Here is a 19,307-nt window from a genome sequence, read left to right as displayed (position 1 = left end):
GATTTTGTGGTCATCGAGGCGAATTTTAGAGATGATGCATTTCTTTTCAGTTTGGACACTTTGGTAGGCCCTTGAAAACCTGGGGGGGCCTGAGCAGTGTTCAGCAGACATCCAGGCGAGCTGCACTGTTCTTTATGGGTGGGATCTACAATCTGGATTTTTTTTTTAGAAACATTGTTTTTTTTTTTTTTAAGATTTTATTTATTTATTTTTAGGGAGGGAAGGGAGGGAGATAGAGATAGAGATAGAGAGATAGAGAGAAACATCAATGTGCGGTTGCTGGGGGTTATGGCCTGCAACCCAGAAATGTACCCTGGCTGGGAATCGAACCTGGGACACTCAATCTGGATTTTTTAAAAAATTATTTTATTGCTCAGCTACAGTTGTCTGCATCTCCCAGCCACCACTCCCCACCCCCCCGCCCCAGCCAAATACAGTCTGAATTTTTTTTTTTAAGATTTTATTTTTAGAGAGGGAAGGGAGAGATATAGAGAAAGAGAGAAACATCAGTGTGCGGTTGCTGGGCGTTATGGCCTGCAACCCAGGCATGTACCCTGGCTGGGAATCGAACCTGGGACACTTTGGTTCCCAGCCTGCGCTCCATCCACTGAGCTATGCCAGCCAGGGCACAGTCTGAATTTTTAACAAGCTTCCCAGGAAGAGTGCATTGTAAAAGTATCTAATGTAGGATTTAAGAGTGCAAGGAATTTTAAAAAACAAAGAAAAAAGTCATAAAAAGAAAAAAGTGCAAGAAATTACTGAAACATCTGAGCTTATGTGCTAATTTTGAAATGATTGTTTATCTCCGGAAAAAGAAATTAGTGAAGGAGCCCTTCATTTCATTTTTCTTTTTTTTTTTTTAGATTTTATTTATTTATTTTTAGAGAGTAAAACAGAGAAAGAGAGGTAGAGAAACATTGATGGGTTGCCTCCTGGCCCACACTCTAGGTACGTGCCCTGACTGGGAATTGAACTGGGGACCTTGTGGTTCACAGGCTGGTGCTCAATCCACTGAGCCACACCAGCCAGGGCAAACCCTTAATTTCAAAGCCTTGTGAACTGTGCTCTGACACAAATGGCACTAAGGATGGTAAATGAAGAAGGGGTCAATTCTAGAGCTACTTCGTAGAATGTTCAGTTTGCAACTATAGTTTTTTTTTTTACCTATTTGTAGAATGTACAGCAATTTGAATAGGCTTTAAGTAGTTTTTGTAAATTCCTGTGTAGTTTTAGCTGACTGGTTTTTATTGTATTAAATTACATCATTTTAAGAAATGTCTGGCCCTGGCTGGTATGGCTCAGTGGACTGAGCACCAGCGTGAGAACCATAGGGTCACTGGTTCGATTCCCAGGCAGGGCACATGCCTGGGTTGTAGGCCAGGTCCCCAGTGGGAGGTGCGTGAGAGGTAACCACACACTGATGTTTCCCCTCCCCCTCTCCCTTTCTCTTCTCTAAAAAAGAAATGTCTTTGCTTGTCTGTGTTGCAGAGGGGCCTGGGGGATGGCCAGGAGGGCTGTGGCCCCCTGGGGTGGGGCAGGGAGACCGAGTGGAGGAAATGGGTGAGAAGGAGACAACCTTGGCTGTGGCTCAGCCCACTCCGATCTCGCACCGACTTTCCAGCCCTTATTTTCCTCTCCTCCCTTCTCTCCACTTGCTGCTTCTCTCTCTGAATGTTTTACCTTGGGGCCGATGTGTAATCAATGAGTTGATGTGTAGGTGCTTGGCAAAGGCCTAGCAGCTGGTAAGAGGACTATTATTTCTGCTCTATGCCGGGCCTTTGTTTCAGCCAAAGGTCCTGGGTGCTTCCACCGCTGGGCCTTGACACCCCTGCCTAGCGTGCCCTGCTCCGTGGGTGGCAGAGGGAGATACCCCGGTGCTCCGAGGCCCTTGCTCCTTGGCCAGGCCAGGGGTGGCACTGGCCTCTTTTTGCCTCACGAGGGAGTTGCTGGTCTTACATCCCAACAGGGTGTTCCATCTTGACTCCCTTGTGTGTCCTGATTCCCCTGGGTTTGCACTGCATAAACGAAGACTCAGTGTTGGTAAAATGGTCCATTTAAAATGCGAAGGTACAGCTCAGCCGGCAGGAAGAGCAGACCGTGTTCTAGGTGAGGTTCTGTCACTTACCAGCCTTGGAATTTCCCTAGTTCAGTTTCCTCAACCATCCAGTGGAGACAGTTATGCTTTATTATTTCAGGTCTAAGATACACCCACAAAACATCCATCAGAGTAGGGTGTTCACAAAGCCCCCTATATGTGCAGATGGTGGTTTTGGTTGGTGGACAGCTGACTTAACGGTGGTGTTGCTAGCTTACCGCAGAATAATGCCCTCTGAGAAAACCAGAGGTCCTTCAAAGGCACAGGATGTTAGCAGCCTGACACAGAAGCTGCGCATCAGCCCACAGTGACTCCTTCACTTCAATCCGTCTTCTGTGGGTCTGGCCTCTCATGTTGCTTCTTTGATGTTCCTCTAGAAAAAGCCCTTTTGTTGTAGTCAAATCTTACAGATTTAAAAGTACCACCTAAATGTTTTGAACAATGCCAATGGATGGAACCAAGCAGTTAAGTTTATTAAACGGATCAATTTTGTAGGGACTTGTGCTACAACCTATCAGAATCCTCTTCTGCTCCCAGGGTCTGGCTCAGCTTCCTGCCAGACCCCCACACCCACGTGTTCCAGGCTGACCATCACCTGTACAGCCTTGGTTTCTTACCACCTCTCCCAGTAGCTGCCAGCCTATCTCAGTGTCCGAAATCAGGACTAGTATTGCCCAGCTGCTGGGAGAGCTGTATTTTGTGTTTAACAAGAACCCAGATGCAGACCTCGACGTGCTTTACTCCTCACAGTCCTGTCAGGGACAGCCCGCCAACGCTCCATTTCAGCTTCCCCAACACATTGGTCACTGAGCTTTTTAATGCCATGAACCTAGTTTCCTAGAAGTAGCAGACACTTGCATATCTTTTCAGGGGTTTGTAGATCAGGTCAAGTCCCACACCATGCTTGTGTCCTTTTGGGAAACCTCAGGGAACCGGCTAAGGGTTTTTTCCTGGCCTGGATTTGTCCAGGCCCGTGGAGCAGCTGTGGGCACAGATGGGTCCACAGCCCACTTCTGTGGCCCCTTCACACACACAAGACTGGCTATACATAAAATCAAATCGGCAAGTCAGATGTTTCTGAAAACAAGTTTTATTTAAATAAGGGTTTAAATACATTACATAACATTAAAACTGAAGGGGGAAAAATCCAAAAATCAGTTCGTTACTTCACATGGCATTGGGCAGCTGTTGCTAGTTTAAGTTGTGAGCACTACAGCTAGCTACACGACCGACACATCAGTTTGAAATTTGTTCCCTTGTCAAAAGTTTAACTCTGATAGAAGGTTGGCCTCAAATTCTGGTGTTTGGACATCAATTAGCTGGGATACGTCTGGTTAAAAAGACCTCGGTGGCACGCCCGATTATCCTCATCACCCTGCTTAGAGGGAAGGTGTCCGCTCTAAGCTCCACCCACCAGTGGTCAGGTTGGAGATCTTTGACTACCCCAGGCTCCCTCTAGCGGTAACATGCCGTCGCCGCCTCACCCCTCCTCTCAGCTTCACCACGGGCTGTTCAGATGGTGACATTCTAGGAGGGCAGGGAACTCTGGCAAGGAGCTTCTGGCCAGATGTAGCCACCTGTGATCTTGGGGCTTTGCGCTTGGCTGAAACATCACGTTATTGCTTTGTTTCAAGCTGGACACTGCCAGGCGCCTCCTGCCCGACTTCTGTTTAAATGAGGGACTTCCAGACTAGACAGCATGGCTCTTTTCAGTTTATTGCATGAAGGAGTTACACTAGTCCGAGTTAAAAGCAGACCCCAAATGGTTACATTATAGAAGCTGTGAGGTTTTTAAACTTGTGACAAGGGACAGGAGGGAAATTCTACTCATTGCAAGGAAATCCTCACTTAAGCTTCAGTGAGCCAAAAAGCACTTAAAACCCATGAACCTTCAGCTGGTCGTCCTTAGCCAGTCCAATCTGCAAAGAAAAAAGGGGGAAATTTTAAAGAGGGGGCAGAGCGTCAAAGCCTCCAATTCTGGTGCCAATAGTCCTGTTTTCCTGCTTCTACCCAGGCAAGGGGAGTCTCACGCCTCACTCGAGCACGGTGGCTCTCACCTCGGGTACTCCGTCAGAAACTGTGTGATAGAATTTTAGCTCCGAGGAGGAACAGCCAGCCACACACCCTGCTTATCTTTAGTACTTGTCTGTATGCAGTGTCAATTTGCAATCTTTAAAAGTAGATCTCTACAAAAAGTAAACTTAAGGCAGACAAGTCCCTTCTGTTTTTTTCAAATACATTTGTTCATGCACTTCAAAACTCAACCGTTTTGCTTAGCCTTATAAAATGAAACTTCTGTTTCCCCAGCAGAAATTAAACAGAGGTGGCAGGATGTGACACTGGCCAGGGCAGAGGCTCAACTGCACCAAGTGACTGAACTCACCTCCACCAGGAACTGGCATATGTTCTTGCGCTGGTCACCCTGTAGCTGAATTACTTCTCCATATTCTGGATGCTCAATTACAGTACCATTGCAGGCAAATTTCTGCAAGGGATGCAAAGCAATTAGGTGAAGCAACAGCACTAATAATCCCTTTTGGTAAATAAAACAACACAGCACCCCCACGTGAGCACGTTTCATTTCCTACAAGACCTACCTTCTTAAACGCCTTCACTAATTTCTTTTTATCGTAATCATCAGCGATCCCTTGGACAGTAGTAAGGGTCTTCCTGCCGTTTCTCTGTTGAATTCTTATATGGATATAATCCTCAGTGCCAGCAGGAAGCAGGTCATCACCCTTACTTGCATCAGCAAAGGGGTCTGGAAAGGAAGGTCAAGTTTAGAGCCCTTGTGGCTTAGATGCCACTGTCACCCCCCACCGGATCTTTTGTGCATGCAGAAAACTGACAGTGAAATCGCTAAGGGTTGAGTCAGATCAGGTATGTCCTTTGTGGGCTCTCCCCTAACAAGTCAGTCCGGGACGGCCGGCTTTCCAAGATCCGTGGAAAGCCTCGGCCTCCGGGCCCGCCCTCGGAGACCGATCACGTGTCTGGGCAGCCAGAGCTGGCAGGCGACGCCCCACTCGGCTGATGCAACCGGCCGGAACCCGAGCTGCGAGGCGGGGCCAACTTCCCACCCCATTGGCGCGCGCATTTGTCACTTAGGGCTGGTGCCGCCTCCCTCTCCGGGGGCCGGGACAACGGCGGTGACGTAAAGGACGTGACGCACGGGTGGCGGGAGGGGGCGGGTGTGGCCCGCGATGGCACTGGAGCCATTAGTAAATGCGCCACCCGAGACGTAGGGCCCGCCCAAGAACTGACCTCTCGCCCTACCCTTCCGGTCACGCTCAGGGACCCACCCCAAGGCCCAGGCCCTGTCCCCAGGATCCACGAGAGCAGACACCTTCATTCTGCCCAAATCTAGGAAGGCCCAGAGGGCTCGGAAGCTGTTCGGGCCCCGTTTCCGAGCCCGGACCGCCGTGCCGCCGCACCCGGGCCTTCGCCCCGCGGGGGCCTTGCCCTAGCTTACCGAAAGAGTGGAGGTTCTGGATAGCGGACATACGATACGATTCCTTTTCCTCGGTGGAAACGGCCTGCGGAAGGCTGCGGCGGGAGAAGGTGGGCAGGGGGGACGGAGCGTCGGGAAACGAGGGGGGCTCGAGGGGAAGGTTGCTGAGTCCTCGGCTGCGGCTCAGCGACTGGGGCGGAGGGGCGGTGCCTGTATTCACTTATATAGCCGCCCCTGTGTCGCCAGCGCGTTGCCCTCACGTCTCGACCCCGCCCACGGCGTCCTGCCCCCAGCGTCCAGGTGCCGGCGCTTCCGATTGGTCCAGGGCCGGGGACGCGAGCGGCGCCTGCGCAGGAACTCAGTGCTTGTGGGAGGGCGTCCGACTCGGGGAGGGAGGAAGGGGGAGGGAGAGCTCGGTTTGGGCGGCAGTGCTGGCCGGAGGAAGGTGTCGGCCGCGCACAAAACTGGCGGTGGTTTCGGACGCGCCTGCGCACTGTGTTCTCTGTCAAGTTCCGCGTTTTTGACCCTGTTGCTGCGGTACCGGCCCCAGGAGGGGTTTTTGTGGAGCAGATGGGCAGTCTTCAGAGGGTATTGAGATGCTGAGCCTCCCAAACAGGACGGATTACCACTATCTCGTGCTCACCTACTCACCCGCTTCCTCTTTGTTTACAAGATTGAGGGTGGCCCTTTAATCAACATACAATACTGTAACCCCAACTTTTGTTAACCTAAACATAAAAAGGCCTTTCAAAGTGAGAGGCAGCAAGCATTTATTTGAGCTCCAAAAGAGTAGCTATTGAGAAACCATTAATTTAAGCGGAAGCCCAAATGATGTTCCCATTAGGAGACAAAGCCAATGGGTATTTATGAGGAAGGGGAACAATTACATCAATAGAGGGAAGGTATCTATTGGTGCAGACAGCATAACACGATGATGTTAATTTTATACAATGTGTTTAATTTTCAGTCCAATAGTCATAATATAACTTGCTTTCTTGTTATCTTTATAAATAGTTCTTTGGGACACAGTATTGTCCTAGGCCCAGTCCAAAGGTTATTTTGTCCTGTTTGAAGATTCCAAGGTCTGAGGCATGAGTGCAAGGCCGTGCCTCCGGCGTGGCTGCTCTGGCTCCATTTTAAAGTACTTTTGTTTATGACATATGTATTTTGATCAGCTGAACTTTATCATTTAGGTTAATTTATAATGACATCTAAGATATCATTATAATCTAACTTAAAAATAGGTCAACCTCTAAATTTATCATTTAGCTGATGTAAGGAAAGAATGCCCAGCTCCTTAGCACAAGTGCCCGGGAGAGGAACGGATTCTGGGGGCAGGAGAAGGGTTCAGGCACCTGAAGGTGGGTCATTCCCATCGTGTGGGGTAGAGCCTTCCCAGATGGTTCGTGAACTGTGTCCTTCAACACAGTCAACTCTCCTGCTCTTTCACCGTGTTACTGAAATGCTCTCAGTTGCAGGGGTAAAGAAAAACAGTGGTTTGAGACTCCGGGGCAGCTGCGAGGCAGGTAAGGTGAAGGAGTGCAGGCAGCGAAGGGTGATGTGATGGGGTGTGATGAGAGCTGGGCAGAGTTAGAGAGGCCGCGGCAGCTACGCACCTGCAGCCCATTGTGCCAGGTCTTTTTCTGGAGAACCTGGAAATCCAGGTGTTTATTGAAAAAAAAATCTCTTGGTTTTTAAGTATTGCCAATAAATTGAATTTTTGGACAATACCGTTGGCACCATGGGCTGCAAAGTGAGAGCCTGCTGAACCCCCCCCCCCCCCCAAGGTAGTGAAAGGTGGACTTAATAGTTTGTTTTGATTCTGTATTCACTAGGTACTGTTTTGATAAATAATTTGACTTCTGTGATGTCAGGAAAGGTGAACTGTGGCTGGAAGTCACGGGCATCCAAGTTTCCGTTCCATCCGAGTCCGGGAAGCTGAGGGCCCAATTTGCCCCCCACCTGGATTCACAGACGTGGCGCCACTTGCAAGGGGTTTGGGGAGAGACAGTGAATGACAGAGCTCTCTCTCCAGGTCTGCATACATGTGAAAATTTAAAATCCTAATGTGGTCCAGTTGATCAGTCTTACATTTTGGGAAAAGATCTTATTAAAGAAATCCTTTCTCTGCTTTGAGTTTGTAAAGCTATTCTGTATTTCCTTTTGAGAGCCTTAAAGCTTTTGCTTTTCACTTGTAGGTCTTTACGCCATCTGGAATTTATTTTGTGTGTGGTGTGAGCAGGGGTCTAATTATTATTCCTATATAGACAGCCAATTGCCCCCGGCACCGTTTACCGGATAACACATCTTTGCCCCGCTGATTCATTGTGCCTTTTCTATCATAATCATTTCTCTCTATATGTGTGGGTTCATTTTTAGAGTCTTGGTTCTGTTCCACTGGTTTTATCCCTAAGCCGCACTCTCTTCATGATAGGAGCTCCATGCAGTGTCTTGATGTCCAATAGAAGGACACCCTCCATTTTGTTCTTCTTCAGAATCATTTTGGCCCGCGTTGGCCCTGGCTCCCTGGTCACGCTCGTGGTGTATCCTCACTCCCCATATTCTATAGCTGTTCCATGAAGCACCTGGAATTTTCTCATCTCAGGGTGTTTGTGCATGCTCTCCCTTGGTGCATCCTTCCCTCCTCTTTGAGGATGTGTAAGAACTTGCAACATAACCTGTGGTCCAACATTTGGGTTTTTAAATTATTGTTTTTATTGTTCTATTACAATAAAATTGTTCCAATTTTCCCCTGTTGCTCTCCCCTGTCCCACTTACCTGCCCCCCTCCCCAGTCAACCCCCACCCTGTTGCCTCAGTCTATTGGTCATTTCTACCTGGTCCTTGACTAGACCCTTCCCCCTCTTTCCCCCCGTATCCCACTCCCCCCTCCTCTCTGGTTGCTGTCAGTCTGTTCCTTGTTCCCATTGCCTCTGGTTCTGTTTTGCTCATTTGTTTTTGTTTAGCAGTTTCCTCTTATAGGTGAGGTCATACGGTATTTGTCTTTTGCTGCCTGGCTTATTTCTTTTTCTTTTTAAAGATCATATTTATGCATTTTTAGAGAGAGGGGAAGGGAGGGAGAAAGAGGGAGAGAAATATCAGTTGGTTGCCTCTTGCACACCCATAACTGGGGACCTGGCCCACAACCCAGGCGTGTGCCCCAACGTGGAATGGAACCAGCAACCTTTTGGTTCCCAGGCCAGTGCTTAATCCACTGAGCCGCACCAGCCAGGGCTGCTTCGGATATTTCATTGTTGGCGTATAAAAATGCCTTTGATTTCTGAATATTGACTTTGTATCCTGCTATTTTGCCAAATTCATTTATTAAGTCGAGTAGTTTTTTTGTGGAGCCTACAGGGTTTTCTATGTGCACTACCATGTCATCTGCAAATGATGACAGTTTTGCTTCCTCCTTTCCAATTTGGATGCCTTTTATTTCTTTTTCTTGTCTGATCACTGTGGCTAGAACTTCCAACACCGTGTTGAATAAAAGTGGTGAAAGCAGACACCCTCATCTTGTTCTCGATCTTAGGGGGAAAGATTTTAGTTTTTAACCCGTTGAGTATGATGTTGGCTGTAGGTCTCTCATATATGCATTTATTATGTTGAGTTATGCTCCCTCTATTCCCACTTTGCTGAGCATTTTTATCAGAGATGGGTGCTGTCCTTTATCAGATGCTTTTTTGGCATCTACTGATGTGATCATGTGATTTTTGTCTTTCATTTTGTTTATGTGGTGTATCATGTTTATTGATTTGTGAGTGTTATACCATCCTTGCATCCCTGGGCTGAACCCCACTTAATCATGGTGTATCATCTTTTTAATGCATTTCTGGATCTGGTTTGCCAATATTTTGTTGAAGATTTTAGCATCTATGTTCATCAGCGACATTGGCCTGTAGTTTTCGTTCTTTGTTGTGTCTTTACCTGGTTTTGGAATTAGGATAATACTGGCCTCGTAAAAAGAATTTGGGAGTCTTCCCTGTTCTTGAATTCTCTGGAATAGTTTGAGAAGGGTAGGAGTTAGCTCTTCCCTAAGTGTTTGGTAAAACATGCCTGTGAAGCTGTCTGGTCCAGGGCTTTTGTGTGCCAGGAGTTTTTTGATTATTGCTTCAATTTCACTAGTTGTTATTGGTCTGTTCAGGCTTTCTGCTTCTTCCTGATTCAGTTTTGGAAGATTACGTGTTTCTAGAAATTTGTGCGTTTCACCCAGGTTGTCAAATTTCTTGGTATATCTAGTTGTTCGTAGTAATTTCTTACAATCCTTTGTATTTCTGTGGTATTGGTTGTGATTTCTCCTCTTTTGTTTTTGATTTTATTTACTTGGGTCCTCTCTCTCTCTTTTTTTTCTTGATGAGTCTGGTTAAAGACTTGTTGATTTTGTTTGTCTTTTCGAAGAAACAGCTCCTGGATTTATGGATTCTTGGAATTGTTCTTTTAGTCTCTATGTCATTTAATTCTGCTCTGAGCTTGTTTATTTCCTTCCTTTTACTGGCCCTGGGCTTTGTGGTTGTCCCTCTTGTTCTTGTAGACGTAGGGTTAGGTTGTTTGTTTGAAATTTTTCTGTCTTTTTTAGGTAGGCCTGTATTGCTGTGAACTTCCCTCTCAGGACTGCCTTCGCCGTGTTCCATAGGTTTTGGGTTGCTGTGTTCCTCTTCATTTGTTTCCAGAAACTTTTTGATTTCTTCCTTGATCTCATTGTTACCCCATTCATTATTTAATAGCATGTTATTCAGGCTCCATGAATTGGGATGTTTTTGAGATTTTCCCCTGAGGTTGGTTTCTAGTTTCAAACCATTGTGATTTAGGAAGATACTTGATATGATTTCAGTTTTCTTGAATTTGTCGAGGCTTGTTTTGTGTCCTATCATGTGGTCTGTCTTTGAGAATGTTCCATGTGCGTTTGAAGAGAATGCATATTTTGCTTTGGGGTGAAAGGTTCTGTATATATCGGTTAAGTCCATTTGATAGAGTGTTGTTCAGTGCCCCAAAATCCTTGTTGATACTTTGCTTGGAAGATCTACCCATTGTTGACAATGGGGTGTAAAATCCCTTACTATGAGTGTGTTGCTATTGAGATCTTTCTTGGTCCTCCAAAATTTTCCTAATATATTTGGGTGCTCCTACTAACTTTTTTTTTTTTTTTTGGCTTTTGTTTTTATCCTCGCCTGAGGACATTTTTTCATTGCCATTAGGGTAGGGGTGGGGAGAGAGGGAGAGGGAGAGAGAGAAACGTCAATGTGAGAGAGACACATTGATCATTTGCCTCCCATATCTGCCCTGACTGGGGATCATACCCACAACCTGGGTATGTGCCCTGACTGGGAATCCAACCTGCAGCCTTCTGGTGTGTGGGATGATTCTCCAACCAGCTGAGCCACCTGGCCAGGGCCCAACATTTGGGTTTTTGCAGTTTGAACTCTGAGACTGCTGACAGAGGATGACTCTGCTCCCTGAACTTGGAGACTGCCTGCAGAGTGAACAATCTCTGTGCTCTTTGATTTCTGTTGAGAAATAACCCCAAAGCTTGCGCTCTACAGGCCCGAGCCAGGACTAGGACTGTGACAAATGCCGGATTATTCACTGCCCATCGTTCTTGCATCACAGCCCCACTTGCTGACCTCTGGGTCAGCCTAAGGTCAGAAGACAAGTGATGTAAGTTTGTGGCCTCGTTTCCCCTAGCAACCATCTCTTTGATCATCAGCTCCTGGCAATGATTGCCTTTAAAAAAACAAGCCTTATCCCCTCCATTTTGTATGTTTTTTTTTTCTTTTTTTAAATTTCCACTCCATTCTGGAACATGTCTTTGGTTGATGCCCAGGACATGTCTCTGATTTGCAAATCATAGATGAATAAAACTCCCTTTTAATTTCCTCTGGAGTTTGTGCTAACGTCTTCCTTTGGCATCTCCCGCCCGCCGTTCAGGACTCCGCCGGGACCGCCTGTTCTTGTGAGGAGCCCGGGTTGGGGGCCCTTCCCTGCACCCTCACTGCTTTGGCATTTATCACGCTGCGTTTTGCTCGTCTGTTCCTCGGGCTGGTTACGTAACTTGCTGGGCCCACCGTGTGTTCCCTTCCTAACTCCAAAGGTGTAAAAGGAGTGGCAAAACGGTCATTTTTTTGGAGTATTTGAGATCGTGCTCAGTTTGGTTCAAGTAGACTCATAAAAAGCTCTCTACAGGTTTGGGCATTCTTACCTTGACTCCCATGAATCTGGCCCTGCCCCTTTCCTTGTTTGTCTCCCTGCTAGGCTGTGAACCCCACTGTGTGCATGCGGTAGGTGCCTGGCGCACAGTGGGTGCTCAGTGCTTGTCAAATAAGCATGTAGACATACCTTGTATGTACTCAGGTACTAGGAACGGCTCCAGGCTGTGACTTCTGCACCCTTTTTTTTTTAAAAAAAATTCCCACTTGAGGATATGTTCATTGATTTTAGAGAGAAAGGAATGGGGGAGTGAGAGAATGAAACATCATTGATTGGTTGTCTCCTGTCTGTGTCCTGACTGGGGATTGAACCCACAACCTTTGGTGTACGGGATGATGCTTCAACCAGTTGAGCCACCTGGCCAGGCCTCCACCCTTCGTTTTTAAAGGTCTGACTCTGGGCTCCAGAGGGAACTGCTGGACCTGGCCTTGTGGTGTAGGGCAGGGATGGGTCCCTAGGTAAGCCACATTTCCCAGCCTCTCTTGCAGGGACCTGTTTACCTCCCGGGGCTCTCCTTCGTCTCCTATAAAAGCAGGGCTGGGGCATTTCTGAGCCCTTTCCCAGGTCTAAAGTCCAGAGCTCTGTGCTGGCAGCTGGGCGCGTTTTGAAGGAGGAGCTAGAGAAGTCCCCTGTGGGTGCAGAGGCGGTTCTGGTGCTGGGAGCTCGTGGGTGGGTTGGTCTGACAATGCTAACAATGGAGCGGCAGTGAGTTAGTCTGAGAGCAACGTGTGTGCCCCTGCTAACGCAGCCTCGTTCATGACTGTGCTCCTCCGTCAGTCTGAGGCCCTGACCCCGGCAGCCAGGGTCAGGGGACAGAACGCTGGCTCTGGAGGCCATGAACCTGGGCATCACCTCTCGGTCTTCCTGCCGGGGGACTCCATCTCCCCCAGCCTCCACTGTTCTCATCTGTACAAAGGGATAATGACACCTTTCCCTTCGGCTTTGTAAGGGGATTTGAAGAGGAGAATATATGTGGCAGGATAGAAATGGGACTTCATCAAGTCACTGAATAGATGACACCAGGATCCCAGGTGGGCAGGGAGACAGATCCCCTGAGAACGGCGGGGGCCCAGAGCGAGCCCCTCAGCATGGGCACGGGATGGGGGTGGGAGTCTCTCCGTGTGGTCTCTTTGGGCATGGCTGTGGGGGACACCAGGGGGCCCTCAGCCTTGACGAAGTTCCCCAGGGCCCCAAACTTGGCAAGGAAGCCGCAGAGTCTCCTCCCAGGAAGGGGTTGCACCAAACAGGTGTCTCTGTGGTCACCAGGGCAGATGGGTGATCTGGTCCAAGGCCCCTCCCAGCAAACCTCTTGGTGCTACAGGAAACCCCTTACCTAGAGAGGCCTAGGGAACGCCGGAGCCCCTGCCACATCCAGAATCAACTTCTGGGAAGCCTGACGGGATGTTCACTGGCACGGGATTTAAGCTGACTTAAAGAAAGTCAAATCGCCCTGGCTGCTGTAGCTCAGTGGATTGAGCGTGGGCTACAAACCGAAGGGTTGCCGGTTCAATTCCCAGTCAGGGCACATGCCTGGGTTGCAGGCCAGGTCCCCAGTGTGGGTCACTAGAGAGGCAACTACACACTGATGTTTCTCTCCCTCTCTTTCTCCCTCCCTTCCCCTCTCTCTAAAAATAAATAAATAAAAAGAAAATATTAAAAGACATCATTAAAAAAAGAAAGTCAAATAAATGTGGTATTTCTTGCATTCTTTATTGGGGAGCTATCGCCCGTGCATGTAAACGACTGAAAGAGTGCATGCCCCTTCCCCCCTGCCCACCTCCGCACATGCACACATGTGTGCACACACACGTGCACATGCACACAGAGGTCCCCAGTGAGTGAAGGCGTTATTCTGCCACCTGGGTCGCTCAGTTCTGCCCCAGTGGGAGACACGGGCGTGAGCTGCTGGTTCTGACCCCGTGGGGCCCCGAGGGCAGTGCATCTCCCCTTTACCATGAGGACGCCCGTGGGGTGCTGGCAACGACTTTGGTCTTGACCCAGGTGGTGAAAATTCACCGAGCTGGACCCTCTATGACAGTGTGCTTCTGTGCGTTTGTCTGTTACCCTTTACCTGCCCCCCCCGCCCCCCCGCCAGCCCAGCCAGGCCGCCTCCTCGTTCTCGCACGTCCTCCCCTTGCCGCAGACTCGCTTCTGCCAACCCGAGGAGGGAACTGCCGCTCAGTTCCTCTTTACCTCTTTGTTGGCAGAGCATCTGCCTTCTCCATCCTGCGTGCCACTCCTTCCCCGCCTCTCCTTCCTCCTCCTTCAGGAAGTCCTCCAGGAGCCGCAGTAGATGGGGTGAGGGGGAGGAGGCCTTGCTTAGGTAGGGAGATGAAGGCCAGATTGCCTGGTTTTCCTCCCCTCTGGGCAGTCAGCCTGAGCTCACCGAGGACGTGGGGAAGGGCCAAGCCTGGCACCTGTGCTCAAGGAGCGCACAGCCCAGCAAGGCTCCAGGCTCTGGAGGTGCCAGAACAGGCGCAGAGGGCCCTGCCTTCCGATGGGGCGTGGGAGTCGAGTTCCCTGGTGTGTGTGTGGGGGGCGGGCATCCCCGATGGACAGAAGAGCATTGGACACATTGCGTGGAAATCAGGTCAGACCTGGTTCCTCTCCCAGGAGAAGCCGATAGGTGTTTGGGTAGGGCTTTCTGCCAGGGACGGAGCCACAGCTCCTCCAGCCTCCTTTCGTTTCATTTTCATTGTTTAAAAAGCTGATATAGCCCTGGCTGGCGTAGCTCAGTGGATTGAGCGCGGGCTGCAAACCAAAGCATCGCAGGTTCAATTCCCAGTCAGGGCACATGCCTGGGTTGCAGGCCATGACCCCCAGCAACCGCACATTGATGTCTCTCTCTCTCTCTCCCCCCTCCCTTCCCTCTCAAAAAATAAATAAAATCTTAAAAAAAAAAAGCTGATATAAGTCACTCAAGGGCCACCTCTGGGAAGGCCCCTCTGTGTACCCAGCACCTCGTCAGCAGCGATGCCCAGGTTCTTCCCACGGACTTGAAGAAGCCCTCCCACCAACTGGGAAAGGGTAGGTGCTTCGTGCTGAGGACCCAGGAGCTGAAGAGTGGGGGAGGTGAGGTGGGGGGGAGGGGCAGCAGGCTTGGTCAGGGGTGCCGGCGGCCTCAGTCGTGCTGGAGGCTGGGCCTGGCTCCACGGGGCTGGGGCCTAGGAGGGCTTTGAGCCAGGGCCTGGCATGATCAGCTCTGCCTTTGAGGAAGAGTTCCCTCCTTTTCCCCTCTGAAACCGAAAGTCACTGAGGCCAGCGAGAGTGGTGTCCTGAGCCAGCCCTCGTCCATGCTCAGCACTTCCCGCTCGTCACCACTTCGTGGGGTACAGCTGGCGTTCCCCCACTGGCCTGCGACCAGCTTTCAGCCACACCTCTGCACCTCGGCCCCAGCACTCAGCTGCAGGCCCGTGTGGCTTCCCTGGGCAGCCCCCGCTCTGCCCTACAACCTCTCATCTCCTCCAAATTAAATCCAGCTCCTGCCGTGGCTGGCGTAGCTCAGTGGATTGAGGGCGGGCTGTGAACCAAAGTGTCACAGGTTCGATTCCCGGTTGGGGCACATTCCTGGGTTGCAGGCCATGACCCCCAGCAACCACACATTGATGTTTCTCTCTCTCTTTCTCCCTCCCTTCCCTCTCTAAAAAATAAATAAATAAAATCTTAAAAAAAACCCCCAGCTCCCAAATGGCAGGGCAGCTACGCGCCCCAGGTGGCTTTTGAGCCCTGGGAGTGGGGCCAGTCCAGGTCGGATGTGCTATTAGTATAACGTACGAGGGTTTGAAGACTCAGCATAAAAAACTGTAAGATATCTTAATTGTTATATGATTTGCTTATTGAAAAAATATTTTGGATACACTGAGTAAAATAAAGCATTGTTAAAATTGATCTCACTTGTTTCTTTTTACTTTTTGAAAAAAGTGGCTATTAAGAAATGTAAAGTTACGGACGTGGCATGCACTGAATTCCCACTGCACGGCTCTGCTCCAAGTAAGTCCAGACAGAGCGAGCGTCAAGGCTACGCCCCCCCACGTGGCTGCCTCCCCAGCCTTCCCACCGACATCAGTCCTGTGTGCTGGTCATCCTTTGCCCCAGACAGCTCAGCCACTGTCCCCTGTCCCCGAGATAACGCTTCCTGAGAGAGCCCTACTTCCTTTGGTTCTTTCGGTGTTTCAGCATAATGATATTTCCCTCAGTTGTAAAATAACGTAGTCCAGTAGACTCATGTGACCAATGCGGGGCTAGGAGCCTGACCCCTGCTCAGTTGAAAATGTGCTTGTAACTATGGACCCTCCAAAAACTTAACTGCGAACAGCCTACGATTGGCTGGAAGTCTTACGGATAATGTAAACTGTTGACAAACATATTTTGTGAGTTCTGTGCATTATGTACTGTGTCCTTACAACAGAGTAAGCTAGACAAAAAATGTTATTAAGAAATCATAAGGAAGATAAAATACACTTATAGTATTTATTTAGAAAAAATCTATGTACAAGTGGATCCACGCAACTCAAAGCCATGTTGTCCAAGGGCCAGCTGTATATTTTTAATGTATGAAAATTTTAAAAGTAGAGCCCTGGCTAGTGTGGCTCAGTAGATTGAGTGCTGACCTGCAAACTGAGAGGTCGCTGGTTCGATTCCCAGTCAGGGCACGTGCCTGCCTGGGTTGCAGGCCAGGTCCCCAGCAGGAGGCGTGTGAGGCAACCAATAGATGTATCTCTCCCTTCCCTCTAAGAATAAATAAGTAACATTTTTTTAGAAAGTAGTAAAGCTACCCCCCCCCCCCCCCCCCCCCAAATCACTTAAGTTAGTTATCACCTACAGGATGTCCAGGACACATTTTGACATGTTTTTGTCCGTTTGTGTGAATGTTAGGAAGGCGTCCACCACTGGGGGTCGCCCTGCCTTGTGCCGCGCTAGGCAGCACGCAGCCCCTGACACCCCTTCGGATTCTCCCCAAAGAATCCATTCTCACTTAAAACACGAGCGAACAACGCAAGCTTTGCGCAGCGACCCTGTGGAGGAGGCGGTGGGCTTCTGTCTGCCCCGCAACGCAGATCAGAGATCTTTGCTGGCGAGGCCACTCCTGGTCTCTCTAACGCTGTCCCTTTTTCCACCCAGGACCTGCCTTTGCCGGCTCCCGCATCTCCGCGTTTGACCCTGTCCCAATGCCAGCCCCTCGAGTCTTCCTCTCTTGGTGTTGCTGTTCGGTTCCGCCTCTCGCTTCCCCTCTGATGGGTACCGCTGACACCCGTCCGCGCTCGGCCAAAGAAAGGGTGTGCCCGCCTCCAGGGGGCTTAGCTAGTAGACGTGCTTAGAGACATCAAACGTTTTTTTTTTCTATTATTTTACCTTTGAACACAATGCATTTTTGTTTGAAATCAAAGTCTACAAGCTGTTTCCGAGTTGCCTTTTGTCCTGAACTAGATAAGGGGGTGAGCTTCTGTTATAGGTGTGTGTGTGTTTGTGTCGGGGCACGTCTGAGAAGCAAGCAATGATTGCAAAAATACGTGGGACAACAAATCGATGCCTTTCTCTCTCTCTAAAAAAATCAATACAAAAAAGGCTCTGGGTCTAACTAGCCAGTATTAAGCAACGCAGAGGACAGAGGAACATGTTAAATTGCACCACGGGAGTTCAACCAGCGAGGTTCAGGCTGGAACCTCTACAGGACGCGTGATTCTGGGGGCGGGGAGAAGAGAGGGGAGGATCTCGTAGTTTGAGAAACTCAAGATGCATGTACCCAGTTGCTCTCTGTAGACTTTACATAGATCCTGAATTTTTAAAAATCGTCATTTATGAGAGTTAGAAATGTAAACATTGACCATAAATTTGATCCCATTCAGTGTGATATTATGATATGGTAAGAAATATATTCTGGTCTCTGTCCCCAGTTCCTGGCACAGGGCTCCTAAAATTCTTGTAATATCCTGAGTGGTAGGGGTGCTAGGAGCGTCTTTTCTTATAATCGGTTCCTCTGGCTTCTAGACACAAGAGCCTCTAAGATCCTTGGAATCTGGAGCTGGGGTGTCCAACCCAACCTGTGGCCGCGTGTGGCCCAGGAGGGTTGTGAATGCGGCCCAACACAAAATTGTAAATCTACTTAAAATATGACTTAGTTTTATTACTTAGGTATGTACTTTTTCTATATCAGTGGTCACAAACTTGGGACCTGCTTGACTATTGTAAGAGATTACCGAAAAGGCCGCTGTGTGATTAGGGTTATTATGCGACGACTTGTTCGCTTCTCTGTGTTGGTGGATATCACAAAAACTATGCATGGACCTTGTTTTTGTTCATCAGTTTTCGTTGGTGTTTGTGTGTTTACCGTGTGGCTCAAGACAACTCTTCTTCCAGTGTGGCCCAGAGATGCCAAACAGTTGTACACCCGTGCCCTAGAGTGAGGCGTGTCTTGGTATGCTAATGAGATGACTGGGGGCTGGGGGTGGGTGGGGCTTAATAGCCTCAGGATGGGGCTGGTGCCAGAGGAACTGGCCGTGGATTGGAGGGTTGGAACTTCCAGCCCCACCCCCAACCTCCTCTGAGGAAGTGGGAGGGGCTTGAGATTAAATTAGTTACCAATGGCCAATGATTCAGTCATATCTACATAATGGAACCTCCATAAAAAGTTTAAACAACAGGGTTCAGGGTGGCTTCCCCAGCTGTGTGTGTAGGGAGGGTGATGTACCCCAATTCTTGGGGAGCAGAAGCTCCTGAACTTCCAGACTTTGCACTTTCTTCCTCTCCATCTGGCTGTTCATCTGGATCATATTTGATAATAAATAGCCTCTATCTATAATAAACTAGTAATAGTAAGTAATGTGTTTCCCTGAATTCTGTGGGCTACTACAGCACATTATTAAACCAGAGAGGGGGCTGTGGGAACCCCTGATTTGTAGTCAAGTCAGACAGAACTGGGGGTGTCCTGGGGCTGCCCTCTTTGTGATTGATAGCTGGAGTGGGGGGGCAGGCTCCGCCCCTCACCCCCGGGCGGGTGCTGTGCTAACTCCAAGCAGGGCGCATCAAAATTGCGTGGGGCGGAAAATCCCACGTGTGGTGCCAGAAGTCTTGTGAGTAGAGAAACAATTTTGTAAATAAAAAATAAAAAATTCTGTGAGCCTGCCCTTTTCAAAAAAGCCAGCCGCATCACACAAGCCTGCTCGGCCCCCAGCTCATTAAAGCAGCCACACGGGCCCAGCCCCCTGAGCCCGTTCAGGGGCCCCTCCTTTCCCCTGCGCTCGAGCACAAGCTTCGTAAAGTCTGACTGGAAGCTTCTCTGGGGTTCCCCCTCGATTTCTCTCTTGAGGAGCCCAAGGACCCCCACACCGGTAACACTGCAAGGTCCCCAACTGATTCCAGCTGCCTCGGGGCTCTTGGTCCTTCTTCCGGGGCACACCCATTCTCATCCGTGAAGACGCCCCCTGCGTGTGCACCTCGGTTCCGTTCAAGGTCACGGGCGTCTCTTTCCAGGTCTGCCTCTGAGGGGGTGCAGAATCCCAGGGCCCCGAGGAGCAGGAACACCTTCGGGCGCAGGTCCTTGGCTCCACGCTCGGCTCCTTCC

At 49.4% G+C, this 19,307-nt stretch overlaps 1 protein-coding gene across 1 annotated transcript; it reads right to left on the bottom strand.

Moving 5' to 3' along the window:
* Nucleotides 1-3,167: 3,167 nt before the first annotated feature.
* Nucleotides 3,168-5,849, bottom strand: EIF1 (eukaryotic translation initiation factor 1). Its single transcript, XM_028520462.2, has 4 exons — nucleotides 5,565-5,849; nucleotides 4,693-4,856; nucleotides 4,479-4,580; nucleotides 3,168-4,014 (listed from the first exon to the last, which is right to left on the bottom strand). The coding sequence occupies exons 1-4, from the start codon at nucleotides 5,593-5,595 to the stop codon at nucleotides 3,970-3,972; spliced, it is 342 nt and encodes a 113-aa protein (XP_028376263.1). The 5' UTR covers nucleotides 5,596-5,849; the 3' UTR covers nucleotides 3,168-3,969.
* Between the last annotated feature and the right edge of the window lie 13,458 nt (nucleotides 5,850-19,307).

This window comes from Phyllostomus discolor, chromosome 8, assembly GCF_004126475.2.
Source record: "Phyllostomus discolor isolate MPI-MPIP mPhyDis1 chromosome 8, mPhyDis1.pri.v3, whole genome shotgun sequence".
NCBI classification, from domain to species: Eukaryota; Metazoa; Chordata; class Mammalia; order Chiroptera; family Phyllostomidae; genus Phyllostomus; species Phyllostomus discolor.
The sequence above is the reverse complement of the archived record's forward strand: the minus strand, read 5'-3'. Positions and strand labels throughout refer to the sequence as shown.

Coding starts and splice junctions, on each gene's coding strand:
- EIF1 (XM_028520462.2), bottom strand. CDS start 5,595: ATGTCCGCTATCCAGAACCTCCACTCTTTCG. Junction 4,581..4,692: donor TAGTGAAGGCGTTTAAGAAG/GTAGGTCTTGTA, acceptor CATCCCTTGCAG/AAATTTGCCTGCAATGGTAC. Junction 4,015..4,478: donor TATGCCAGTTCCTGGTGGAG/GTGAGTTCAGTC, acceptor TTTTCTTTGCAG/ATTGGACTGGCTAAGGACGA.